At 41.4% G+C, this 27,569-nt stretch overlaps 4 protein-coding genes across 4 annotated transcripts; 2 read left to right on the top strand and 2 right to left on the bottom strand.

Moving 5' to 3' along the window:
• Positions 1–7,515: 7,515 nt before the first annotated feature.
• LOC124067613 (trace amine-associated receptor 13c-like) lies at positions 7,516–9,493 on the top strand. The gene is made up of 2 exons (XM_046405133.1): positions 7,516–7,688; positions 8,186–9,493. The coding sequence occupies exons 1-2, from the start codon at positions 7,516–7,518 to the stop codon at positions 9,003–9,005; spliced, it is 993 nt and encodes a 330-aa protein (XP_046261089.1). The 3' UTR covers positions 9,006–9,493.
• A 1,441-nt stretch (positions 9,494–10,934) lies between these two features.
• Positions 10,935–14,346, bottom strand: LOC124067645 (trace amine-associated receptor 13c-like). Its single transcript, XM_046405189.1, has 2 exons — positions 13,854–14,346; positions 10,935–13,455 (listed from the first exon to the last, which is right to left on the bottom strand). Exons 1-2 carry the CDS (start codon positions 14,021–14,023, stop codon positions 12,636–12,638), a joined length of 990 nt encoding a protein of 329 aa, XP_046261145.1. The 5' UTR covers positions 14,024–14,346; the 3' UTR covers positions 10,935–12,635.
• Positions 14,347–20,997: 6,651 nt separating this feature from the next.
• Positions 20,998–22,752, top strand: LOC124067653 (trace amine-associated receptor 13c-like). The gene is made up of 2 exons (XM_046405199.1): positions 20,998–21,181; positions 21,686–22,752. The coding sequence occupies exons 1-2, from the start codon at positions 21,009–21,011 to the stop codon at positions 22,503–22,505; spliced, it is 993 nt and encodes a 330-aa protein (XP_046261155.1). The 5' UTR covers positions 20,998–21,008; the 3' UTR covers positions 22,506–22,752.
• A 2,055-nt stretch (positions 22,753–24,807) lies between these two features.
• On the bottom strand, positions 24,808–27,036 carry LOC124067154 (trace amine-associated receptor 13c-like). Its single transcript, XM_046404268.1, has 2 exons — positions 26,292–27,036; positions 24,808–25,893 (listed from the first exon to the last, which is right to left on the bottom strand). The coding sequence occupies exons 1-2, from the start codon at positions 26,459–26,461 to the stop codon at positions 25,074–25,076; spliced, it is 990 nt and encodes a 329-aa protein (XP_046260224.1). The 5' UTR covers positions 26,462–27,036; the 3' UTR covers positions 24,808–25,073.
• Positions 27,037–27,569: the final 533 nt, after the last annotated feature.

The following is a 27,569-nucleotide window of genomic DNA, read 5'->3' as shown; positions in this document are numbered from 1 at the left end:
TAATTATAGGCAACTAGTCAATTGTGTAAGTCTCTGTGTCATGGAGAAGGCTGGAGAAGGGCGTTGGGTGAAGACAGAAGGTGGTGTGGGATACTAATTGCAATGACAGTAATAAATCTATTTTGAAAATTGACAATACACCACTACATGGTAAACCTGTCCTGGACACATTGGACAATACCTTCTCTTCCTGTCTCATCTTCCTCACCTTCTCTCTTTCCCTTTGCCTCACTCCCCTCAGGTTGTCCTGTGTCTCCTCTCTTACCAAAGCTGAGCTTAAGCTGATATATATCTGTGGAGGTTCTCAGTCATCCAGGTCATATTTACTCAAAAGAGTTAAAACAAGGCGTCTGGACTTGTGAAGATAGGCTTGAAGACGTTTCACTGCTCATCCAAGAAGCTTCATCAGTTCTGATGAAGAACTGATGAAGCTGCATATAGTTTTTTTTCATTTGTCTGTCAGAGGAGCAAAGACAGTTTTAGCTGATGTACTGTATGTAAATATCATACTGACAGATAATGCTCTGCTGGCACACTAGGATAATAATAAGTGATAGCTACAGCCATGAATGGAACTTCGCAGGAGTCCGTTATCAGGAATCAGGAATTATAATGTACGGTACACACACAAAATTAACTCTGGGGCCAACAGTTTCATATATGGCATTGTTTTACTATTGTTAAATATCTCTGGAACAAGACAAGACAACTTCATTTGTATCAAAGGGCTTTACATAGCATCTAAGACTAAGGAAAAACTTCCAGAAAAACCTTTAACAAGGAAAAAATGGGAGAAACCTCAGGGTGAGCAACAGAGGAGGGATCGCTCACCCAGGACGTGCAGACGTGCAATGGATGTTTTGCAGGCAGGAAAGCAGTGTTGTACTTGTAAAAGACATATTTTTTTTCACCAGAAGATAAAACATTCTGCCTCAGTGTGATCTTATTCTTTTCAGAAGCTTTGTAATCCAGCCTTGAACTGCACTTGCATTTGGAGACTTTGTAAAGTCAATCCATACTGATCCTACTAATCCGAACATCAAGTGTCCTCTGTGATTACTACAATTTTTCTGTTCGCCATCAACTAGCTCCCCATGATACCTTGTGTTTCTGACTGTGGTAGTGCTGATCTCAAATCAGATAGTTCTCAAGGTAACATAGTAGTGGCATACACGTTCACTGTACTCTTGCTAGTTGGACAGGAAAGTGTGCAGTCTAAAGTGAGAAGGAGTGGATGTCACATCTTACCCAAATAAGCAGCAATAACTGATGTTTTAATCAACCAATTTAAAAGTAACTATTTAATCTAAGCTTTGCTAAAACTGACATTTGCCCCTAATCAGTTCATGATCTTTTGTAGTAAGAGTGCTGACAACGGTACATGAAACTCCACAAAGTATTCCATATTTAAGTGTTTCTTGCAGCACAGTTCACTGTAATACTATCACTTTTAGCTTATAGATTCATGCTATTGAACACAGGTGTCAAACAAAGTCTGTGAGCCAAATCTGGCCCAGCACTTTGTTTTATCTTGTATGAAAGAAACTTACAACCCAGTATAATCTGTGCAATACAATTCTGTGCTGCAATTTGGACAGACGGTGTCCATAAACTACAAGTCCTAGACTGCATTCTGATTTTGTTATCTGCATGCTGACGGTGTCTAGCCACTAGATGTCACTATACCCTTGATAGTGTATCAATACCTTATTGCTGTTATCAGCACTGGTGTCACTCTAGCCATGTGCTTGTAGTAATGTTAACTCTAGCAACCAAGCAAGAGAAGAAGGAAGGCAATTTAATGAGATATGGGAAAGCAAACCTCTGTTAATGACAGATGGAGACGAGTTGGCATGTCTCTTTTTTATATTGAGGCACTACCAAAGGAATACTATTTACGGCTATGCTTTGACCTACTTTGACCTGCAGCCTGTGTTCTCCACAGGATATGTTCATGAATGTTACAACTAAAAATTATATAGTTGCTCAGATGTATTCCTATGGCATATAGGCTGTGACAATTTAGCCTGATTCTTTCACTTGAGACTTGGGAGCAAATGAAAACATGAAAAGCAGGCTTACAGACATGTCTTATAAGAGCAACACGTGTGTTTTAGTGCTTCAGTTTCTGTTGTAAGATGATATCAGTATACAAAAGCACGATGAAATGACTTTAACACCAATCACTTCAACACTGTCCCATACAGAGTAACGCACTCAGATATATTGTCATCTGTGTTTGCTGATCACAGATTAAATAAGCCTTATATAGTTATTTTCTTCACGTAATTTACATTATCCATAAAAGTATATGTAACAAATTACTAACACAGTCCAATGCGAACAGCTGGTGGGACTGTAAGAGTAGGACCTGACATGTCAACATACTGTTCAACAAGCTGCCAAACTGTTTAACATTTTACTGTTCCAAACATAATCTTATGCAGCAGATTAGATGTGAGAAATGAACCACCTTCTTAAGCCCGAAAACCCAGCATTAACCCTGAAGATACCTCACTAATCACAAATCCTGCTTTGTAGTACAGGCCTCTGCTCTGCCTGGCCTGTCACCATCCTCATGCTCTGTTTCTCCCTCTCTTATTACTCTGAACATGCCATGTTGAACAGGAAAGAAATACTATCAATAAACTACTGCTCATGATGACACACCCTGTGAGTGAAGGCTGACTGTAATAAAACTGCTTGCACTTTCATCATTTGCTATTTAGCCACTATTTCTCATAAGCAAGTACACATATACAGGAAGATATAAATGAAAGCCATAACTAGCAATGGCTGCATTGTTTTCCTATAGTTTGCATGCGCATCTGTGAGTTGTTGATACCCAGCATCAACTAAAAGCATGTAAGGACTGGAAAATGATATCAGAATACTCTCTGTGTCTTTGTGAAGAATGAACATCAACTGCTGCAGTAACCACTGCTTCTACGATATCACACTGAGGCCAGATTAACTGTCTGTTCACAGTAATATAAGGAAAGCTAGAAAGTTAGGTTAACACTTGAAATAGTGAAATAGAGCTAACAGTAATTACTGAAATGAGTCTTTACTGACAATACAGCAGGGAACACACTTAACATCCACTAGACAGTGTAACATCATGACATACAGAGAGAACTGAGTTATTGCGTTTACATGAACCTTACAGCAGTCAGTGACTTCTACACTGTTAACCAAGGAAACTTGGAGTATATTGTTGCTACTGTGAGTTCATAGGTAGGTCAACTAAGTCAACAATGCTAGGTCTAAAAAATGTCAGTGTTCTTCTGTTGTCTGTAGTGATGCCATTGAGAAAGGATTTGATTCAAAACTGGTCCAGAGATAAGACCTTGGAACAGAGAAGTTGTCCTTACTGTTGCCAGTCATACCTCAATTTGCCTCTGAATTGGAATGTAGTGTTTGCACTGGAAAAATGGAGAACCTATCTGGAATGTTGCCTTTTCACTATGGTAACAATACGTGCATCTCATGTAGCTGTTTATAACCACCAAACCCAGCACTTGCCTCATCAGGTGAGCACTAAGGCTTTGAGAATCCACATCCATAGTAGAATGCAGGGTAGGAAAGTAATAAATTGTTCCTGATTCACTCTCCAAAGCCTCAACAGACAATCATCCATCCATCTTCTTCCGCTTCATCCGAAACTGGGTCACGGGGGCAGCAGCTTGAGCAGGGATGTCCAGACTTCCTTCTCCCCAGACCCTTCCTCCAGCTCTTCCGGGTGGACCCCATGGCGTTTCAAGGCCAGCCGAGTGACATAGTCCCTCCAGCGTGTCCTGGGTCTTCCTCAGGGCCTCCTCCAGGTGGGGCATTCCCGGAATACATTCCCAGGAAGGCATCCAGGAGGCATCCGGAACAGATGCTCAAGCCACTTCAACTCGCTCCTTTCGATGTGGAGGAGCAGCGGCTCTACTACAAGCTCCTTCCAGGTAACACAGCTCCTCAACCTATCCCTAAGGGAGCGCCCCACCACCCTGCGGAGGAAGCTCATTTCAGCCGCTTGTATCCGAGATCTCGTTCTTTCGGTCATGACCCAAAGTTCATGACCATAGGTGAGGGTAGGAACGTATACTGACTGGTAAACTGAGACCTTCACCTTACTCAGCTCCTTCTTTACCAGGACGGACCAATACAACGACCACATTACTGCTGTCGCTGCACCGATCCGCCTTTCAATCTCACGCTCCCATCTTCCCTCACTCGTGAACAAGATCCCGAGATACTTAAACTCCTCCACTTCAGGCAGGAACTCTCCTCCAACCTGAGGGGGCAGACCATCTTTTTCCATGGCCTCAGATTTGGAGGTGCTGATTCTCATCCCACTGACTTCGCACTCAACTGCAAACCTCCCGAGCACATGCTGAAGGTCCTGGATTGAAGAAGCCAATAGGACAATGTCATCCACAAAAAGCAGAGATGAAATCCTGTGGTTCCCAAACCAGACACCCTCCAGCCCCTGGCTGCACCTAGAAATTCTGTCCATGAAAATAATGAACAGGACGGATGACAAAGGGCAGCCCTGCCGGAGGCCAGCATGCACTGGGAACAGGTCCGACTTACTGCCGGCAATGCGGACCAGACACCTGCTCCGGGAGTACAGAGGCTGCACAGCCCCAAGCAAAGGTCCCCGGACCCCATATTCCTGGACCACCTCCTACAGGATGCCGGGAGGAAGATGGTCCCCGGCCCCTGGTCCCCCTTCTTAAAAATAGGGACCATCACCCCGGTCTGCTGGTCCAAGGGCACTGTCCCTCACTGCCACGCGATGCTGCAGAGTCGTGTCAACTAAGACAGCCCCACAACATCCAGAGCCTTAAGGTACCCAGGACGGATCTCATCCACTCCCGGTGATCTGGCACTGAGGAGCTTCCCAATTACCTCAGTGACCTCAGCTTGGGTAATGAGTGGATCCGCCTCTGAGTCCCCAGCCTCTGCTTCCATGACGGAAGATGCGTCAGCAGGATTGAGAAGATCCTCGAAGTATTCCTTCCACCTTCCAATAATATCCCCAGTCGAAGTCAGCAGCTCCCCACTTTCACTGTATACAGTATTAGCAGGACACTGCTTCCCCCTCCTGAGGCGCCAGACGGTTTGCCAGAATTTTCTCGAGGCTAAACGTCTTCCTCCATGGCCTCTCCGAACTCCTGCCAGACCGAAGTTTTTGCTTCAACAACCGCTCGGGCTGCAGCTTGGCCCAATAATGCCCCTCCAGGTGTCACTGTCGTCCCAGGGACTCCAAGAAAACTGGGTACCCTGCACTGCTGTTCGGCCCATAGGCCGAGACAACAGTGAGAGGCCTCTTCCCGAGCCAAAGGCGCAGGGAAACGACTCTCTTGTTCACTGGGGAGAACTCCAACACATGGGGACTGAGCTGGGGGCTATAAGCAAGCCTACACCAGTTCGTTGTCACACCATGGGCAACTCCAAAATAGAAGAGAGTCCAGCCTCTCTCCAGGAGTTGGTTTCCAGAGCCCAGGCTATGTGTGGAAGTGAGCCTGACTATCTCTAGTCGGTACTGCTCAATTTCCCGCACTAGCTCAGGCTCTTTCCCCCAGTTGACATGGAGTTGACATTCCATGTCCCCATAGCCAGAGTTTTTGTCCAGGGTTTGGGTCGCCGGGATCCTCGTCTACAGCTGTCACCCAAACCACATTGCACCGCCCCATTCAGAACACTCTCGCGGGTGGTGGGCCTACGAGAGAGTCTCACCATAGAAATTATTGCTAAATATTATCATCTAAAGAAAAAAACAACATAACGGCTTTCTGGGGCTCAGCCCCTGCACATAAGCCTGCTTACCATGCTCTCCACCCCACACAATGCATGGAAGACAGCAATGTATGTACACTGTTCTAGATCTTCAGGATATAATGCATGAGGAAAATTGTCCTTGCCTTAATTTTACTTTCATGGAAATAGCTTGCTTCTGATGCACAGAACATGAATTATACATCTGCAGTAGGTGTTCTAAAAACAATCAAACATTTCTTGACATTGGTAATGAATTATTAATCTATAGTGCGGACAAATGGAAAGGTAGACCACTGAACACTAGCACATAAGCCTGCCGGTCCCTACACTCCACTCCACTGCAAAGAAGAGACACCTAGCATGGTTTTAACCGGTAAAATAAAGGTGTTTTTCATTAGAGTGAGTAAAACCATGTGTAACCGGAAGTGGCGACTGGGCCCAGATCTTACACCGACCTTGCCCAATCAGCTCACATCAATGAATGCATGCAGGTTTTCCTGATACAGTGAGGGCCATGGGACAAGGATTTTCCTCCCAAGATTTACAACTTTATTAGTCAACAAATAGAACTAGTCAACAAATACAACTTTACTGTAAAGTAACATTTAAAATATATATATATACAAAAACAAACCAAGGGAGCGCTGAGGGGTTGGCAGCAGGGGCCAGAGGCTGCAGCAGGACTATTTTACATGGGGTGGGGCACCACACCAGCACACTGTGCCCTACACACCTACATCCGTTCCCTAATATGGGGGGTGTGGAGCGCAGGTGAAGAGCCCCACCACCAAACCGCCCGCAGCGACCAGCCACACTCGCTGCGGCTCCCTACAGCACAATACACAAGAAAAACATCTGAACGTGAGTTCAACAAAAGACAATCTTGGGGGAAAACAACAGATAATAAATTACAACATATACAACACAACACCTAAATAAACAGAGTACCCTGCTAACTAAGACAGCAACTGAACAAGGCACTAAAACTAACACAACACAACCAAACAAACAAAACAATGGCGGCAAACAAAAGATCACCCAGGCTCACCAGGCAGCAGAGAGAGGGAGCTCAGCAGACTGGGGGTGGCCTTTATAGCCTTGCCCAGCCATTAAGAAGTAGGTGTGGCTAACTCCTACTACCTGGAGTCAACCACACCTACCACACATAAAATCAAAGATGGCAGAATTTTTTTTTTCTGCCCAAGAACCTGTGCTCAGTATTCATTGTTCAGGTTTAACTTTCAAATTTTATCCGCGTATTTTTTTCTCCAAATTGACAATTATAAATATGTAAATTAATAAACAAACCACTGCTTTGACTCCACTGTAGAGGTCTTCCGTTTAAAACAATGTGAGTACCTCTACAGTAGAGGGCTTTCATGTGGAATAACATTTTATTTGCCATAGCCTCATATACTGGTCGGTTCTTTCACAGGACAAGAGACTCTAAGAATTTGAGGATATGGCTGCATACTGGACAGTAGCAAAATATTAATTTACTTTGTTTTTTTCATTAAGTCTACATTTCATTTTTTAGTTGCTTTTGTTTTTGTTAAAACTAAAAGTTGAAAGTTTGAGGAGTTTAAGTTCAATCCACGGAGGAGGCAGTATCATTGCATCAGAGTCAAACCAAGTCGTAAGAAAAGGGAGGAGGAGCTGGATAAATCAGCAACATGACAGGGAACTTCTGCCAGAAAACGGTGAGAGCTCATCAGCTTCTCATCTCTTTTTCTTTGTGTGATTATGGAGGCCCTGGAAGAAGCTGAAGTCTGCTTTCCACAGATATTCAATATCTCCTGCAGGAAGCCAGTGCAGCAACATGCAGTGACCATATACCTTTACATCCTGCTGTCTTGCATCTCCTTGCTCACTGTGGCTCTCAACCTGCTGGTCATCATCTCTATCTCCCATTTCAGGCATAAAGACAAACTCATAATGATAACCTAAAATAAGTTTTTATTTAATATCAAGCAGTATTTTTATAAGAATTGGGGGCAATGGGGATGTTATTACAGTAAGGCATTTTATGGAAACATAACTCTGAGTTTTGTATAGTTTACATGTACTGCATTTAGCATTTAACATACTTTAATTGCATGACTAGTAGTGTTTCTACTACAACCAGGAATAACTGAGAACATCAGTGAATATATTGATGATGTGAACGATGAAATCTAAGCTAACTGCATACTCTCTAACAAACACACAAGCAGTGGTATACAAAACTGATACTACATCTATTGTTGTGTCCAGGATTGTGATAAGCACATCCTAGCTGCTTAAAAATGTTATGCCATGTTCTTTATCACAAGTGTGATATTCATACTTGTACAGATGAGAATATTTTTCTGACTTTTCTTTTTATGATAAGTGTTATAATTACATGTTAAGTGATTATATCCTTTTTCTCCAGGCAACTCCACACACCCACCAACCTCCTCCTCCTCTCGCTGGCTGTCTCAGACTTCCTCGTTGGCCTCCTGTTGATGCCGATTCAAATCCTCTTGATAGGGGGATGCTGGTTTTGGGGGAGCTTGATATGTGGACTGTTTTACTATGCCTCTTTTATCCTTACCTCTGCCTCAGTAGGAAACATGGTGCTCATATCAGTTGATCGATATGTAGCCATTTGTGACCCTTTATGTTATCCCACTAAAGTCACTCAGAAAAGAATTAAAATCTGTGTTTGTTTGTGCTGGGGCTGTTCTGTGTTCTATAATGGTGTGATACTGATGGACTTCCTGACACAACCAGATAGATATAATTCCTGTTACGGAGAGTGTGTAGTTGTTATTAATTTCATAACAGGAGCCGTTGATGTCATGTTGACCTTTGTTGGCCCCATTGCTGTCATCATAATTCTGTACATGAGAGTATTTGTGGTGGCTGTGTCTCAGGCTCGAGCCATGAGGTCTCATGTTGCAGGAGTTACACTGCAGGGTTCAGTTAGTGTGACTGCTAAGAAGTCTGAGAGAAAAGCAGCCAAAACTCTTGGTATTATTGTTGTTGTATTTCTGATATGCTTCTGTCCTTATTTTTATCCGTCTCTTGCAGGCCAGGATTTAACAAACAGTGTGGCATTTTCAGTTTTCGGGATCTGGTTACTTTATTGTAACTCCTGTCTCAATCCAGTGGTCTATGCTTTTTTCTACCCCTGGTTTAGGAGATCTGTGAAACTCATTGTTACACTGCAGATTCTGGAGCCTGACTCCTGTGGCACCAAGATACTGTAGATATGTCAATTTAGTGCTTAGGGAACAAAGCACAAAAAGCAAACTTGGCAAAAGTGTATGCTCTTTATTACGCTGTGTTTTAGTACAGAACCTTGGTCAGAATATTTTAGAAGGTAAGAAAAAAAGAACAGATTCTATGAGCACATTCTTATTAACATGTTTTTCATGACCATCAGTTTTTCTTGACAGTAAAAACATTGTTCATGGGTTTGGGTCACAAAATTCAACAACTACACATGGCCTGGAAAAGAAAAAATATTAATTTAAATAAAAATAAAATACCCTGAACTTGTTTGTCTGTGATAACCGGTATGTATGTATGAGTATGTGACCCTACATGAATAAAAGTTGAACTGTTTTCTCTTCCTGTCGGTGGATTTGCCTGCAGAGTTTTCAAATATATACAACCTCTCTGCTCGTCATAGCCGCTTTTGTTGATGCTGCATAACATAAAACAGAGGTGCTTTGCTAATCCTTTTTTACATATACTATAGTCAATGAAAAACAGTGGAAAGACAATGTATTTCATGGTTTACCTTAGCAATTTGAGTTTTGTAAATATTTTATTCTGCATCTCTGGAAGAATCACATTTCAAACAAGTTGCATCAGGGGGACCAAAACCTCAAGGACCACATATTTAGAACATTCCACAGGTAAACAGATTCATTCGTAACAGGCGATAGCATGGTGGAAACATGATGCTTTGCCACTTTGTGAAATACATTTGTATAATGGATATCATTTAGGAACATGTGTAATAATGTAAATGTGATTATATCTCTTGATGTACTCTCAATACAAGCAGCCCCTTAGACAATGTCCGTGACAATATCAAATACCACTATTTTGCAGTGGATTTTGTCATTTCACAATGTTTCATTTTTTATCAGCTCTGGTAGTCTATTAGGTTACCATATGACTGGTCAGATATTTGCTGAAATGCAGGTACATTGTGATTGAATATAGCCAGTGGCATCTAGGTTGTTATTGGTGATGGTGTGTTTTAGTGAAGTGATTATATGGTAGGCTGGGCCATATAAAAACAACCAGAAATCATTGTGATTAGCATCCAGATGGGATGTGGGTAAGTGAAGTTAAAGATCTTTAAGGAGGAAAACAATAAGTACATTGCCTGCAGTGATCTCCCAGCAGCTGAACCGATGAGTACTTTTCCCTATTAGAGACACTGTACCATTTACTGTGCTGTCCATAGATTGATCGGTAGATATACAGACAGACATTACTTAGTTCAGTTTCCTAACCTGCTTTCTTTTCTTGGTTGCAAATACAACTTTCTGCTTTCATTACAAATACTTTGTAACAAAGGAAAATGAAAGGCAATGTGATCCCAGTTTGATTTTACACACACAAATTCTTTTGCTTTATTTGCTAAAAGTGTTTCAAACCAGACCAGACCAGAGAAGAATTAGGCAGATGTCAGCATTTCATACAGTCATTGGAAAGAATTTATAACAAACAGGCAAATGATGTTGAGTCAGACATTGTTAACCTGCCTCAGTGCTTGTTAACTTAATTTGGGAAGGTTTACTTCCTAATTGAAATAGATAAGATAAGTTAGCTAGCATCAATAATTAATAAGCAAGTCAGTGTTAGCTACTAGGGATCTTAACGACATTGTAGTTATACACTTGTAATCCAAGCTACGCACATGAATGTAGCCAGTATCCCATCCATTTTCTATACCGCTTATCTGTCAGGGTCACGGGGGGGTGGAGCCTATCCCAGCTGACTACGGGCGAGAGGCGGGGTTCACCCTGGACTGGTCGCCAGTCAATCGCAGGGTTGACACACAAAGACAGACAATCACACACCTAAGGGTGCAATGTAGAGTAGCCAGTTAACCTAATGTGCATGTTTTTGGTATTGTGGGAGGAAGCTGGAGTACCTGGAGAAAACCCACACAGGCACAGGGAGAACATGCAAACTCCACACAGAAGGGCCCAGACAGGAATTTGAACCTGGAACCCTCTTGTAATGAGATGACAGTGCTAAGCACTGCACCACCGTGCCGCCCTGTAGTTAATATTGTTAAGGCTAAATCCTAGTTCACTTAATTGTGGCATTTGACAGCACAGTCTGTCTCTCTTTAGGGTTGAATAAGCTTTGTTTTTACCCCACAAAATCTCACATTTCTCCCCAGGATTCCAGGTACAAGGGAAAGTTTTTTCCTGCTTCAAGCTCTCATTATTACAGTAGATTTTCAAACTAAGAATAGTTATACTTTGGAGATTTATAGGAATTGGGAAGTGTAGCATACTCAAAGTTTGGCATAAGCCCGAACTGCAGGTAGGATGGCCAAACATGAAAATAATTCCAGTCACAATATTAACAGCACTGAAGTAAATAACATGAATCATATTATATTTTTTTCTTGGTTGTTTTAGCAAACGGTATATCTTTCACCAGATGAAAGATTTTAGTTGTTGGATATCTAAGTCTTGTTCCCAGAGAAACAAGCTAAGCTGACGTTACCAGTAGCTTGGCTCGCAGCTCCGAACTGTATACTTTAGAGTGCATCATGTAGTGTCAGCTTGGGGAAGTGAAAAATAAATGTGGTATTAAATGTAATGTTATCTGTCTCGCTGAAGCTGTGTGTTTCCAGCAGAATGGTGTATGTGATTCAGTTTCACCACCAAGTGTTATACTGCACCGATGAGAAAAATCAGACTCTCTAAACACTGTCTTGTACAATATAATTCAGTTTCTCTGGAATGCTGCATGTGAGGGATTTACTTTCCAACAATAGCTGCAGTGCTATCATATGACTTACTGGTCAAGCTGCTCGGAAGTGCCATTTTTTATTGTCTTAACTAGTTTCTGTGTTACAAATGCCACATCATTAATGTAGATAATTTTACTAATTTTCTTCTTATTAGATAACCACAAGGGTTTAAAATCACAGAATCAATTGATGTGATTAGTTGCTTTCAAAGTTTCAACAGATGATATACATGCAGATTTAGGTATGCCTAAAAAGCAGTTTTACAGCACTTACAATTTTGAAAGCGTCAAATATGAGAGCTCAGCTCTTTTAGTTAAACTGGCTTATAACAGCTTGGGCTACTTGTCTTCAAATCACTGAACTTATTTCATGAGGGACTGTATTCTCTGAAAAATGCATAATTATAATAAATATAATAATTGAAAGTTTCTGGATGTGATCCTCTCTGCAGGTGAAGTTTAAAATGAAGACAAATTTAATTCACTAGGAAAAACCCAGGTAACAGATTCTGGTCCTGTCCCAAACATAACATTATTGAAACCATTTGTCCTTTTATGGTCGTGATGACTGTATTTCTGTAATTGTGCATTTGTCATCTCTTTGTGTCCATGAAAATCCACCATGCTTTTCATCAATAACAGTAACAATAAGAGTTTGTTAAGAAAAGATTTTCTGGTTTTAGTCATTCTCATAGGATGACTGAAGCAGAGAATAAATGTGCAATGAAAAGAAACAGAGAATAAATTTATATATAATGGTATACTGACTGAACACACATTCATTTCTCCATATCTTTTTTAATTATCCTGACTTTATGATGTGTAAATGAAAATGAAAAACAATTTCCCCTTCACATACTTTTCCATCACTTCATCAATGTCTTTCTCTAGAGTATGTTTCCATCCCGTGAGCCAGGCTTCAGTGTCTGAAGTGTAATAATGCGTTTGACAGATTCTCTGAACCAGGGGTAGAAAAAGGCATAGATCATAGGGTTTAGACAGGAGTTAAAATATAAAAGCCAAATCTCACTGACTGCAGATGACCCGGATACCAAGTTGTTCTCAGCTGCAACAGTGAAACAATAATATGGACATGAACACAGAACAAACACAACTACAACAACACCAAGAGTCCTGGCTGCTTTCATTTCAGATTTCTTAGCAGTTACTGTCTTTGAAAGCTGCAGTGTAACAACTGCATTGTGGGAGCGCATGGCACGAGCCTGAGACACAGCCACCACAAATACTTTCATATATAGAACTATGATGACAGTTATGGGGCCAAAAAAGGTCACAACAAAGTCAAAAGCTCCTTCAACATAATTAATTACAACTACACACTCTCCATCACAGGAATTATACCTGCCTGGTTGTTTCAGAACATCCCTAAGTATCCAGCTGCTGTGGACAGCAGAAAAGATCCAACATAGACAAATGCAGATTTGAATTTTTTTCAGAGTGACTTTGGTGGAATAAAACATGGGCTCACAAATAGCTATGTAGCGATCAACTGATATAAGAACCATATTTCCCACTGAAACACTGATAATAAGGCAACCTAAGAAGACATTTACAGCACAAAGAAAGTTGCCCAGCATCCAACAGTCTTGGAAGAGGAGGATTTCAACTGGCATCTGCAGGAAACCTACAAGGAAGTCTGCAACAGCCAGAGAGAGGAGGAGGAGGTTGGTGGTGGTGTGAAGCTGCCTGAAATGAAAAAATATCAACACTGAACACAAGACAGCAAACGTAAATACAACACTGCACATATAAAATCATTTGCAAATAAACGCTATGCACAATTGAGATTAGTGAATGTGTAGAAACCCAAAGTATGAGAAACCGTCACTAATCGTTTTTGGTACTTATCTCAAAAGCAGCATCATATTACATCAGCTTCTAAAGTAGTATGTCAAAAAATCCACACAGCCATTGAAATAAAAACCTAGAGCCAACAAAACTACGGTCAGAATCTACTAATGTTTTCCTCAGAGAGCTGAATGTCACATTATGCTGCCGTGCTCAAAGGCATTTTTTCATACATTATCTGACTATAACCAAAAAAATAAACATTTTGTAGGCCATGCAGAAAAGTTTATCTCTGCCTGAAGTGGTAGATGGTGATGATGACCAACAGGTTCAGAACCACAGTGATCACAGTGATGCAGGACAGCAGGCTGAAAATGAGTGTGGCTTCCAAGTGAGGACGTATTATCCTCCTACATGAGGTGTTAAGATGAGGAAAGCAGAGTTCCGACTCCTCCATCGCATTCATTATCAGAGAGAGAGAGAAGAGGCTGCTGAGTTTGTAAAGTTCAGATCATATATTAGTACTCTGAATCCCTGTACCTTTGAACAGCATTGGGCGCACTAAAATATGAATCTTTGGAAAGCAAAAAAAAAAAGAAGAAGAGGAAGTAAGAAAAAAAAAGTGGTCCCATGCTGCATTGTATGTTGCTTAGAGCGGTCATGTGACGTGTTGAAATCTTGGGTGTCAGTTGCAACACTGCATTCCAAATTATGGTGACAGAAAACAAGATAATAATAAAATAAACACAACATAAAATAACACAATACAAAATAAATCAGTAAAACAGACTAAACATAAAACATGGTTAGTTTCAAAGTAATAAAGTATGTTTGGCAGCTTTTAGTTCTAAAGAGCTGTTTTTGTCTAGCACCAGGTCAGCACCACAAGGTCTTGGATGTTCCCATGCCATATGAATGGCACCACAGCACAACTAGAGGTGTCAATACATGTAGTCAGGCATCAGTTTACTGGAAGGCAACATACAAAAACTCTAGAGTCTTAGATATTAATTTGAAGAGTAATTGTGAAAAGAAAAACAAAATTTGCATATCATAAATCTTGCTTTATAAGAGCTCCCAGAGGAACCAGTATGTCACAGTTTTTGTATGTTAAGACCAAAAAAAAAAAAATCCTGCAAACAATAAGAAGCACTAAGATGAACTGAAATTAAAAATGTGACACTCACCTCTCCCTGAAGAGAAACTTTTTGGGTTTTTTTTATGTTTTTTGTTTATGTTGTTTTGGTGAACAAATTATTGTTATATGGTTGTTGCCCCCCCCCCCACCCCTTTGAACCGCCTTAACGTGGTGGAGGGGTTTGAGTAATGATCCTGAGGTTAAAGGAGCTATGTTATCGGGCGCTTAATGCCCCTGGTAGGGTCTCCTAAGGCAAACAGGTCCTAGGTGACATGTCTGACTAAGAGCGGTTCAAAAGCCTCTAATGAATAGTACGACATCAAGAACGTGTACGTTGCACGGATTGGCGTTACCAGAGCCCCACCCTGGAGCCAGGCCTGGGGTTGGGGCTCGCAGGCGAGGGCCCGGTGGACGGGTTTCTGCCCACGGGAACATTGGATCTGAACAGTACTATTAGCACTGCGCTGACCCAGTTGAGCCATCTGTAGTACCACTACAGCACCTTCGGGACCATGGCAAGGACAGCTGTGAGCTCCCCGGCCTTCTACAATACTGTGAGGGACTCAGGCATAGAGTGGCAGTACCTGAGACCCAGACAGCAGCACTGGACAAAAAAAAAAAAGACAAGTCAGCAACACAGTGCACACAGCTGGTGTTCACTGCGAGCAGGAAGAATCACCGTCTCAAAGATTCATGCTGTCGTGTCCACCAGCGTTTCAAGCCAGCCCTCTCCACTGTGAATGCTGTGTGCTATCCACATAAAACAAAGATCGAGAGGCTTCCAGAAGATTTGCAGTGGGGGATAACGCACGAGGAAGAAGCAAGGCAACAGTTCCTCAAAATGGCTGCACCAAACTACAACAACCTCACACTGATAAAATGTGGCTTTGTAATAAATCCCTCATTTCCAGAGGTTGGGACATCCCTGGGGCTCACTCACTGTTCCTGTTGTGGAAAAGGCTGCCTGGAAGTGAAATGCCCATCAAAGCATCGCCATAACACAGTACTGCAGGCTTGTGAGGACACAAACATTTGTCTGCACTTCAGGGACGGGCAGCTTGTCTTGAAGTGCACACACAAGTACTTCAGCCAAATGCAGGTGCAAATTTTTGTGACTGGCACAAAGTTTTGTGACTTTGTTGTGTGGATGCCGGTGGACTGCAAGGTGATGTGCATCACACCAGCTGTTGCACTCCCAGGGCTTGTGGCTTGCCATTTCACCCAAGGCACCGAAAAGGCACCTGTGCTGCCAGATCCACCTGCTTTGAAACTGAAGCTGAAGCCCTTAACAGAGTCACAGCAGTCTAACAAGCCAACAAAAAACTAAACAACAACGATAAACATGCAGGCAAAGGTAAAAAGTGGGTGGCCCATGATGACCAAAACGGCGACACTGTTTGGTTCCACTGTTCGTGTGTGGGACTTAAAATCAGTCGTGCAGGAAATGAGCCACGGCTCTATCGTAACTGCAGAGAAAGCCGACTGTGTTTTTTAAGCATCTATTTTCTTTCTTTACAATGTTTTATTTGTTATTTGTCTGTGTTTGCACGTAGTATTTTACTTTATTACCTCATTTGCAGTGTTATGTATCTGTTTGCACAAAGTTTTTTGCTGTTGGAACCTTATTTGCACTGTTCCTGGAATTCTAACAGTGTCACTGCACTGCACAATAAAAATGTTTGTAATCAAGACTTTAAAACAAGAAGTGTTCAGACATTAATGCTTGAGTAAATGGCATGGTTCTGCATACTTTTGATATTACTGCTGCTACGCATCTCTGTTTGTGTGCTCCTTCTCTAAGCCCACCCCACCCCCCTCTCCCTCTCCCTCTCTCTCCCTCTCCCTCTCTCTCTCAACCCAACCAGTCAAGGCAGATGGCCGCCCATCTAGAGCTGGGGTCTGCTCCAAGGTTTCTGCCTTCTGAAAGGCAGTTTTTCCTCGCCACTGTGGCTAATTGCTTGCTCAAGGGGGAATGTTGGGTTCTCTATATTAAAAACTTTAATCAAAGAGTTTGGTCTAGACCTGCTCTAAATGTAAAGTGTCATGAGATAACTTTTATTGTGAATTGGGACTATATAAATAAATTGAATTTGAATAGAGTACTTCTGGAGTATTGTACTACTAAGCAAATGCTTGCCTATGCAATGACAAAGCCAGCAACTAAAGTAAAACTAAAAAGGTTTCCTCAGGATATGTTTGGCACATAAAGTAAAATATTGTGTTTGTTGTATAGGCCTACACTAAGGTCAGAAGAGGAAGATGTATTTTTGTTATGTTTTCATGTAACCCAACAAGTTAAAAGTGAGTGGAGGTGTTTATTGTTGTTACATGAGAACGCCTTCACTCACTGTGTTATTATAAGCCAACATGCTTTTATTTTGTAAAGTGTAATAATGTATGGGCTTCAGATGTGATGACATGCCCGGGCGCCCAGAAATCTGTGGTAGCCTCACGACATGAAGAAGTGATGGTCGAAGTTTTTTTAAATCTCATAAACTGTTCTGAATAAATATGCCTAAAGGCTAGGTGTTTTTTGCAGCCTATCCCAGCAGACTACGGGTGAGAGGCAGGTTACATCCTGGACTAGTTGCTAGTCAAACACAGAGCTGACAAACAAACAACAAGACAATGCCACACACTCACACATAGGTACAATGTCTAGTGGCCAGTAGCAGTTTCTCATATGGGCCAATTGGCGGCACTTTGCTGGGGGCGGTATGTGAGGACCTCCGCCCCGCCCACCAAAAAAAAAAAAAAAAGATAAAAAATATTTAAATAATTAATTAATAATTTGCGCCCCCTGGCGTTGTAATTACGCCCCCCGAGAGCGCTGCTGCAGTTACTGCAACTCTGCAAGAGGGGGTGGAGGTGGAGGTAGGGTCACTCACCGAGGTCAAACCACTGAAATAAGGAGGAGGGGGAACGGGGATCCGCTGATCCACGACTGTAGGGGCAGTCGTGGATCAGCGATCCACCGGTTACGGGTCCGACACCCTAACCGCTGATCCATGACTGTAGGGGCAGTCGTGGATCAGCGACTGTAGGGGCAGTCGTGGATCAGCGGTTAGGGTGTCGGACCCGTAACCGGTGGATCGCTGGTTCCATTCCCCGTATCGGTGTCCATGGCTAAGGTACCCTTGAGCAAGGTACCTAACCCCAACTGCTCCCCGGGCGCTGCACGCGGTCGCCCACTGCCCCGGGTTTGCTGTGTGTGTGTGTGTGTGCACGTCACTTGGGTGGGTTAAATGCAGAGCACAAATTTCGTTGGAGTTCCCTCCAATGACAAAATATGTCACTTTCATCTTTCTTTCATCTTCATCCTCCTAATTGTTCCACAGTTATGGAATCAAAAAGCACTCAAAGTAAATTTCATTCATAACACTAGATGGTGCCTACTGTAGGCCTATTTCACATTCCATACACTCTTGTTTTCATCTGATAGGGTTGTGCGAAGGCCAATAATACAATCTCACTATTCAAAAATGAGTATAGAGTAATCTGTACCCCACCAATGTATTGGTTTAGTCTTGACCCCTGCTGTCCGTCACGTCAGAGGGCATTGACATCAGCGTAACCTATTGATTCGCGAGGCGACTCCGATTCAGGTAATAAACATAATGGACAGAAAAAGGCCAAAGCTATCGGGTGCTTATTTCAGAAAGAAAAGGAAAAAAGAAGAGGAGAAACGGTCCAAAAACAAAGGTATGTAGCTAATGTTCCCTCTGTAGCATACGACTGTAATTACGTTATCAAAAGGGGCTAACGTTAATTGTTTAGCGGTCATTAGCTTGTTTGCTGTTTTGTGTGCTAGTTATAGTTAACCTGAACATTATCTGAGTTAACATACATACATACCAATAACTGTGTCTACACTTAAGCCATCAGCTCCTTTGCTGTCATTGCTTTGTGACCATTTGGTTATCGCTGCGTACTGTATTTGGCCGTCGGGATTTTCCGTGCAGTAAGCTAGCCTTAAGAAGACGAACGTTGCCCACATTTCGCCCATTATTTTCTGTCTCAGTATAACGTTAATAGAATTTGGGCAATGAAGCATTTCTCCCCGTTGGTTAATCTGGAGGTTAATAGCATGTAATAGTAAATGACATTAAGTGATAGCTAATGTATTTCAGTGTGCCATTCATGCATGGTTACAGTGATGCACTTTTCCAGCAACACTGCTAAAATATTTTGGAGCGCCTCCTGCCCAGGATGAGTCTCCAGCAACAGAGGCCTCATCTGTAGCAGAGGATCAGGAGATCCCATCCACCTCTACGGCTGCTATGGCTTCTATGGCATCTCCTGCCATGTCTCAGGAAGGCCATGAGGAGTTTGCTGCTGCTTCTCCTCATCAGGAGCCTATAGGTGGGCGGTATTTTGCTGTCATGTGTGTGTGTGTGTGTGTGAAGATAGAAGTAACAGTGTGTTTTATCTGTGGATTTTTTGCCTGTACACATTTTTTCCTGTTAGTTGTGATTAATCCAGTTTTGCTATTTCTTAAAACCATGTTTTGTTCCACTGCTGTGTGCTTTGAATAATGTGCCAAATCAAATGTGCTGTTCTACAGAAATGCCTGAACCCCCACAAAGTTCAACTTCCACAGGGGAAGAGCCTCTTTCAACAGACCCTGCAGACTGGCCATCACCTCTGACAGACAGCATAAGGACCGAGTTGGTACGCAGAGGGCCAAGTTAGATGGCATCAGATTTCTTTTTTCCTAATGGGAAATGTTGTCACCAGAAGGGTCAGGTTTTAGTTCTGTGTGTGTGAAGGATTTGTGTATTTTGACTTGTATTTTTATTGTTGAGACCAGGATTTGAACCTGGAACCTTCTTGCTTTTGGCGACAGTACTAACCACCACACCTATGTGCCACCCCCACCCCACCTTCAAAAAGTCCTGGAGAATAAAATATTTATAATTTTTGTGGTGATTATTTTCATTTGATTTCGGGATTTTAGTGTCTCTGATACAGGCAAGCACCATGATGCTAACCAAGGTGATACAATGCAGAGACTGCCTCATATTGCTTAGGCTTAGTATCCACTGTGAACACTGGTTCTTTTGCCAGTAGAAACCTCTTTAACAACTACATTTTACAAAAGGGCTTCATCCCATGTGACGAAGACTATGGTCATAGTCGCTGAAGAGAAGTAGCCAACTTGCTCTACATCCTTCTAAAATAGAGAAGGAACTACTCTGCTTCCACCAAGTCGACTCTGCTATTCCTTCGCTACCTCACCAAGGAGATTGGCTGCGGGTAGCTGCTGAGTAGTACTATGTACCCACTGTGTTATCTGCATGACAGTACAATGAGGACTCACACAGGGCAACCTCACCTGTGGAAAAGCACCGTAAGAGGCCTTTAGCTCTGAGCAGACAAAGTGGATTAGAGTGTGCTTTGTCAAGTTAATTGCTGGTTTCCCTTTTCCCTGTGTAGTATTGGGAGAAGAGTGGTTTACTGCTGACATGTGCTTTTTGCATGTTCATAAATTGTACAACTTGTACATTGTACAATCTTATGAATGTTACTCTGCAATTGTGGTCGAGGCCAATACTCTGCTGTTATAGGCTAGATGTCCAGAGATGTCGGTCTTGCTCATCAGCTAAGCTGGACCTATTCTGTCTAACCCTAACATTTTCAAAAATACAGTTTTACTGTCTGTCTAATCTGGCTCAGATACACAATCTTGAGGCCAATGTAGCTGGAAAGAGCAGATGCTCAGCTTCCAGCAGATGCAGCCTGCCCATTGAGCCTAGCATGCAATTGCAGCAATGACAGGATATGTAGAACATATGCCTTAAACTGGAAAATGCCACACAACTAGAGGTGGCTTTCATTAGGGCCACTAAAACCAAAATCCCAGATGGCTGAAGATTTATTTTTTTCTGAAGAACAGTGCTCAGGGTTCAGGTTATCACATTAAAATTTTGGTGTTACATTTGGCATTTGGGACTTTCATATAAGACAATGTCAGTTATTTTTGGGCTCTTGCCCCACACAAGTAGACTACTGAGAATTTGAGGATATGGCTGGATATTGGCTGACGATGTAAGTGTTCTTTCTTTATTTCATTTTTTGTTGCTTCTCTTTTGGTAGAATTAAAAGTACAACATCTGAGGAATCCAAGTCCAAACCACAAGGAAGATTGCATTATCATCAGAAGGCAGGTTCATTGTATCATGGAATCAGCACAGTTTTTTAGTTGCAGGAAAGGGAGGAGGGGCTAGATAAATAAAAGCTACATGACACAGGAACTTTTGCCAGAAAACGGTGAGAGCTCATCAGCTTTTCATCTCCTTTTCTTTGTCTGATTATGGAGACCCTGGAAGAAGCTGAAGTCTGCTTTCCACAGCTATTCAACATCTCCTGCAGGAAGCCAGTGCAGCAACATGCAGAGACCATATACCTTTACATCCTGCTCTATTGCATCTCTTTGCTCACTGTGGTTCTCAACTTGCTGGTCATCATCTCTATCTTCCACTTCAGGCATAAAAATAAACTCATACTAATAACCTAAAATATTTTTACCGATTATAAAGCAGTTATTTTTACAAGAATTGTTTTTTGGGCAATGGTGATATTACCGTGTTAAGGCATTTTATGAACAAAATAACTTGCTGAGTTTTGTATAGTTTACATGTACTGCATTCAGCATTTAACATACTTTAATTGCATGACTAGTAGTATTTCTACTACAGCTAGGAATAACTGAGAACATCAATGAATATACTGATGATATGAATGTTGGAATTCAAGCTAACTGCATACTCTCTAACAAACACACAAGCAGTGGTATACAAAACTGATACTACATCTATTGTTGTGTCCAGGATTGTGATAAGCACATCCTAGCTGCTTAAAAATGTTATGCCATGTTCTTTATCACAAGTGTGATATTCATACTTGTACAGATGAGAATATTTTTCTGACTTTTCTTTTTATGATAAGTGTTATAATTACATGTTAAGTGATTATATTCTTTTTCTCCAGGCAACTCCACACACCCACCAACCTCCTCCTCCTCTCGCTGGCTGTCTCAGACTTCCTCGTTGGCCTCCTGTTGATGCCGATTCAAATCCTCTTGATAGGGGGATGCTGGTTTTGGGGGAGCTTGATATGTGGACTGTTTTACTATGCCTCTTTTATCCTTACCTCTGCCTCAGTAGGAAACATGGTGCTCATATCAGTCGATCGATACGTAGCCATTTGTGACCCTTTATGTTATCCCACTAAAGTCACTCAGAAAAGAATTAAAATCTGTGTTTGTTTGTGCTGGGGCTGTTCTGTGTTCTATAATGGTGTGATACTGATGGACTTCCTGACACAACCAGATAGATATAATTCCTGTTACGGAGAGTGTGTAGTTGTTATTAATTTCATAACTGGAGCTGTTGATGTCATGTTGACCTTTGTTGGCCCCATTGCTGTCATCATAATTCTGTACATGAGAGTATTTGTGGTGGCTGTGTCTCAGGCTCGAGCCATGAGGTCTCATGTTGCAGGAGTTACACTGCAGGGTTCAGTTAGTGTGACTGCTAAGAAGTCTGAGAGAAAAGCAGCCAAAACTCTTGGTATTATTGTTGTTGTATTTCTGATATGCTTCTGTCCTTATTTTTATCCGTCTATTGCAGGCCAGGATTTAACAAACAGTGTGGCATTTTCAGTTTTTGGGGTCTGGCTACTTTATTGTAACTCCTGTCTCAATCCAGTGGTCTATGCTTTTTTCTACCCCTGGTTTAGGAGATCTGTGAAACTCATTGTTACACTTCAGATTCTGGAGCCTGACTCCTGTGGCACCAAGATATTGTAGACATGTCAATTTAGTGCTTAGGGAACAAAGGACAACAAGCAAACTTGGCAAAAATGTATGCTCTTTATTAAGCTGTGTTTTAGTACAGAACCTTGGTCAGAATATTTCAGAAGGTAAGAAAAAAAGAACAGATTCTACGAGCACATTCTTATCAACATGTTTTTCAGGACCATCAGTTTTTCATGAAAGCAAAAACATTGTTCATGGGTTTGGGTCACAAAATTCAACAACTACACATGGCCTGGAAAAGAAATAAAATTATTAATATTAATATTAAAATATTAATTTAAATAAAAATAAAATACCCTGAACTTGTTTGTCTGTGATAACCAGTATGTATGTATGAGTATGTGACCCTACATGAATAAAAGTTGAACTGTTTTCTCTTCCTGTCGGTGGGTTTGCCTGCAGAGTTTTCAAATATATACAACCTCTCTGCTCGTCATAGCCGCTTTTGTTGATGCTGCATAACATAAAACAGAGGTGCTTTGCTAATCCTTTTTTACATATACTGTATTCAATGAAAAACAGTGGAAAGACAATGCATTTCATGGCCTCTAATCAAGTGTTGTCTGATAGAACCCTATACTTTGTAACAAAGGAAAATGAAAGGCAATGTGATCCCAGTTTGATTTTACACACACAAATTCTTTTGCTTTATTTGCTAAAAGTGTTTCAAACCAGACCAGACCAGAGAAGAATTAGGCAGATGTCAGCATTTCATACAGTCATTGGAAAGAATTTATAACAAACAGGCAAATGATGTTGAGTCAGACATTGTTAACCTGCCTCAGCGCTTGTTAACTTAATTTGGGAAGGTTTACTTCCTAATTGAAATAGATAAGATAAGTTAGCTAGCATCAATAATTAATAAACAAGTCAGTGTTAGCTACTAGGGATCTTAACGACATTGTAGTTATACACTTGTAATCCAAGCTACGCACATGAATGTAGCCAGTATCCCATCCATTTTGTATACCGCTTATCTGTCAGGGTCACGGGGGAGCTGGAGCCTATCCCAGCTGACTACGGGCGAGAGGCGGGGTTCACCCTGGACTGGTCGCCAGTCAATCACAGGGCCAACACACAAAGACAAACAACCACACACTCTCACACCTAGGGGCAATTTAGAGTAGCCAATTAACCTAATGTGCATGTTTTTGGTATTGTGGGAGGAAGCCGGAGTACCCGGAGAAAACCCACGCAGGCACAGGGAGAACATGCAAACTCCACATAGAAGGGCCCAGACCGGGATTCGAACCTGGAACCCTCTTGCTATGAGGCGACAGTGCTAACCACTGCACCACCGTGAATCATATTATATTTTTTTCTTGGTTGTTTTAGCAAACGGTATATCTTTCACCAGATGAAAGATTTTAGTTGTTGGATATCTAAGTCTTGTTCCCAGAGAAACAAGCTAAGCTGACGTTACCAGTAGCTTGGCTCGCAGCTCCGAACTGTATACTTTAGAGTGCATCATGTAGTGTCAGCTTGGGGAAGTGAAAAATAAATGTGGTATAAAATGTAATGTTATCTGTCTCGCTGAAGCTGTGTGTTTCCAGCAGAATGGTGTATGTGATTCAGTTTCACCACCAAGTGTTACACTGCACCGATGAGAAAAATCAGACTCTCTAAACACTGTCTTGTACAATATAATTCAGTTTCTCTGGAATGCTGCATGTGAGGGATTTACTTTCCAACAATAGCTGCAGTGCTATCATATGACTTACTGGTCAAGCTGCTCGGAAGTGCCATTTTTTATTGTCTTAACTAGTTTCTGTGTTACAAATGCCACATCATTAATGTAGATAATTTTACTAATTTTTTTCTTATTAGATAACCACAAGGGTTTAAAATCACAGAATCAATTGATGTGATTAGTTGCTTTCAAAGTTTCAACAGATGATATACATCCAGATTTAGGTATGCCTAAAAAGCAGTTTTACAGCACTTACAATTTTGAAAGCGTCAAATATGAGAGCTCAGCTCTTTTAGTTAAACTGGCTTATAACAGCTTGGGCTGCTTGTCTTCAAATCACTGAACTTATTTCATGAGGGACTGTATTCTCTGAAAAATGCATAATTATAATAAATATAATAATTGAAAGTTTCTGGATGTGATCCTCTCTGCAGGTGAAGTTTAAAATGAAGACAAATTTAATTCACTAGGAAAAACCCAGGTAACAGATTCTGGTCCTGTCCCAAACATAACATTATTGAAACCATTTGTCCTTTTATGGTCGTGATGACTGTATTTCTGTAATTGTGCATTTATCATCTCTTTGTGTCCATGAAAATCCACCATGCTTTTCATCAATAACAGTAACAATAAGAGTTTGTTAAGAAAAGATTTTCTGGTTTTAGTCATTCTCATAGGATGACTGAAGCAGAGAATAAATGTGCAATGAAAAGAAACAGAGAATAAATTTATATATAATGGTATACTGACTGAACACACATTCATTTCTCCATATCTTTTTTAATTATCCTGACTTTATGATGTGTAAATGAAAATGAAAAACAATTTCCCCTTCACATACTTTTCCATCACTTCATCAATGTCTTTCTCTAGAGTATGTTTCCATCCCGTGAGCCAGGCTTCAGTGTCTGAAGTGTAATAATGCGTTTGACAGATTCTCTGAACCAGGGGTAGAAAAAGGCATAGATCATAGGGTTTAGACAGGAGTTAAAATATAAAAGCCAAATCTCACTGACTGCAGATGACCCGGATACCAAGTTGTTCTCAGCTGCAACAGTGAAACAATAATATGGACATGAACACAGAACAAACACAACTACAACAACACCAAGAGTCCTGGCTGCTTTCATTTCAGATTTCTTAGCAGTTACTGTCTTTGAAAGCTGCAGTGTAACAACTGCATTGTGGGAGCGCATTGCACGAGCCTGAGACACAGCCACCACAAATACTTTCATATATAGAACTATGATGACAGTTATGGGGCCAAAAAAGGTCACAACAAAGTCAAAAGCTCCTTCAACATAATTAATTACAACTACACACTCTCCATCACAGGAATTATACCTGCCTGGTTGTTTCAGAACATCCCTAAGTATCCAGCTGCTGTGGACAGCAGAAAAGATCCAACATAGACAAATGCAGATTTGAATTTTTTTCAGAGTGACTTTGGTGGAATAAAACATGGGCTCACAAATAGCTATGTAGCGGTCAACTGATATAAGAACCATATTTCCCACTGAAACACTGATAATAAGGCAACCTAAGAAGACATTTACAGCACAAAGAAAGTTGCCCAGCATCCAACAGTCTTGGAAGAGGAGGATTTCAACTGGCATCTGCAGGAAACCTACAAGGAAGTCTGCAACCGCCAGAGAGAGGAGGAGGAGGTTGGTGGTGGTGTGAAGCTGCCTGAAATGAAAAAATATCAACACTGAACACAAGACAGCAAACGTAAATACAACACTGCACATATAAAATCATTTGCAAATAAACGCCATGCACAATTGAGATTAGTGAATGTGTAGAAACCCAAAGTATGAGAAACCGTCACTAATCGTTTTTGGTACTTATCTCAAAAGCAGCATCATATTACATCAGCTTCTAAAGTAGTATGTCAAAAAATCCACACAGCCATCGAAATAAAAACCTAGAGCCAACAAAACTACGGTCAGAATCTACTAATGTTTTCCTCAGAGAGCTGAATGTCACATTATGCTGCCGTGCTCAAAGGCATTTTTTCATACATTATCTGACTATAACCAAAAAAATAAACATTTTGTAGGCCATGCACAAAAGTTTATCTCTGCCTGAAGTGGTAGATGGTGATGATGACCAACAGGTTCAGAACCACAGTGATCACAGTGATGCAGGACAGCAGGCTGAAAATGAGTGTGGCTTCCAAGTGAGGACGTATTATCCTCCTACATGAGGTGTTAAGATGAGGAAAGCAGAGTTCCGACTCCTCCATCGCATTCATTATCAGAGAGAGAGAGAAGAGGCTGCTGAGTTTGTAAAGTTCAGATCATATATTAGTACTCTGAATCCCTGTACCTTTGAACAGCATTGGGCGCACTAAAATATGAATCTTTGGAAAGCAAAAAAAAAAAGAAGAAGAGGAAGTAAGAAAAAAAAAGTGGTCCCATGCTGCATTGTATGTTGCTTAGAGCGGTCATGTGACGTGTTGAAATCTTGGGTGTCAGTTGCAACACTGCATTCCAAATTATGGTGACAGAAAACAAGATAATAATAAAATAAACACAACATAAAATAACACAATACAAAATAAATCAGTAAAACAGACTAAACATAAAACATGGTTAGTTTCAAAGTAATAAAGTATGTTTGGCAGCTTTTAGTTCTAAACAGCTGTTTTTGTCTAGCACCAGGTCAGCACCACAAGGTCTTGGATGTTCCCATGCCATATGAATGGCACCACAGCACAACTAGAGGTGTCAATACATGTAGTCAGGCATCAGTTTACTGGAAGGCAACATACAAAAACTCTAGAGTCTTAGATATTAATTTGAAGAGTAATTGCGAAAAGAAAAACAAAATTTGCATATCATAACTCTTCCTTTATAAGAGCTCCCAGAGGAACCAGTATGTCACAGTTTTTGTATGTTAAGACCAAAAAAAAAAATCCTGCAAACAGTAAGAAGCACTAAGATGAACTGAAATTAAAAATGTGACACTCACCTCTCCCTGAAGAGAAACTTTTTGGGTTTTTTTTATGTTTTTTGTTTATGTTGTTTTGGTGAACAAATTATTGTTATATGGTTGTTGCCCCCCCCCCCCCCCACCCCTTTGAACCGCCTTAACGTGGTGGAGGGGTTTGAGTAATGATCCTGAGGTTAAAGGAGCTATGTTATCGGGCGCTTAATGCCCCTGGTAGGGTCTCCTAAGGCAAACAGGTCCTAGGTGACATGTCTGACTAAGAGCGGTTCAAAAGCCTCTAATGAATAGTACGACATCAAGAACGTGTACGTTGCACGGATTGGCGTTACCAGAGCCCCACCCTGGAGCCAGGCCTGGGGTTGGGGCTCGCAGGCGAGGGCCCGGTGGACGGGTTTCTGCCCACGGGAACA

This window comes from Scatophagus argus, chromosome 11 (genome assembly GCF_020382885.2).
Source record: "Scatophagus argus isolate fScaArg1 chromosome 11, fScaArg1.pri, whole genome shotgun sequence".
NCBI classification, from domain to species: Eukaryota; Metazoa; Chordata; class Actinopteri; family Scatophagidae; genus Scatophagus; species Scatophagus argus.
Note: the sequence above shows the minus strand (reverse complement) of the source record. Positions and strands in the feature narration are given on the sequence as shown.

Coding starts and splice junctions, on each gene's coding strand:
- LOC124067154 (XM_046404268.1), bottom strand. CDS start 26,461: ATGAATGCGATGGAGGAGTCGGAACTCTGCTTTCCTCATCTTAACACC. Junction 25,894..26,291: donor ATCACCATCTACCACTTCAG/GCAGAGATAAAC, acceptor TTTTCATTTCAG/GCAGCTTCACACCACCACCA.
- LOC124067613 (XM_046405133.1), top strand. CDS start 7,516: ATGGAGGCCCTGGAAGAAGCTGAAGTCTGCTTTCCACAGATATTCAAT. Junction 7,689..8,185: donor ATCTCTATCTCCCATTTCAG/GCATAAAGACAA, acceptor CTTTTTCTCCAG/GCAACTCCACACACCCACCA.
- LOC124067645 (XM_046405189.1), bottom strand. CDS start 14,023: ATGAATGCGATGGAGGAGTCGGAACTCTGCTTTCCTCATCTTAACACC. Junction 13,456..13,853: donor ATCACCATCTACCACTTCAG/GCAGAGATAAAC, acceptor TTTTCATTTCAG/GCAGCTTCACACCACCACCA.
- LOC124067653 (XM_046405199.1), top strand. CDS start 21,009: ATGGAGACCCTGGAAGAAGCTGAAGTCTGCTTTCCACAGCTATTCAAC. Junction 21,182..21,685: donor ATCTCTATCTTCCACTTCAG/GCATAAAAATAA, acceptor CTTTTTCTCCAG/GCAACTCCACACACCCACCA.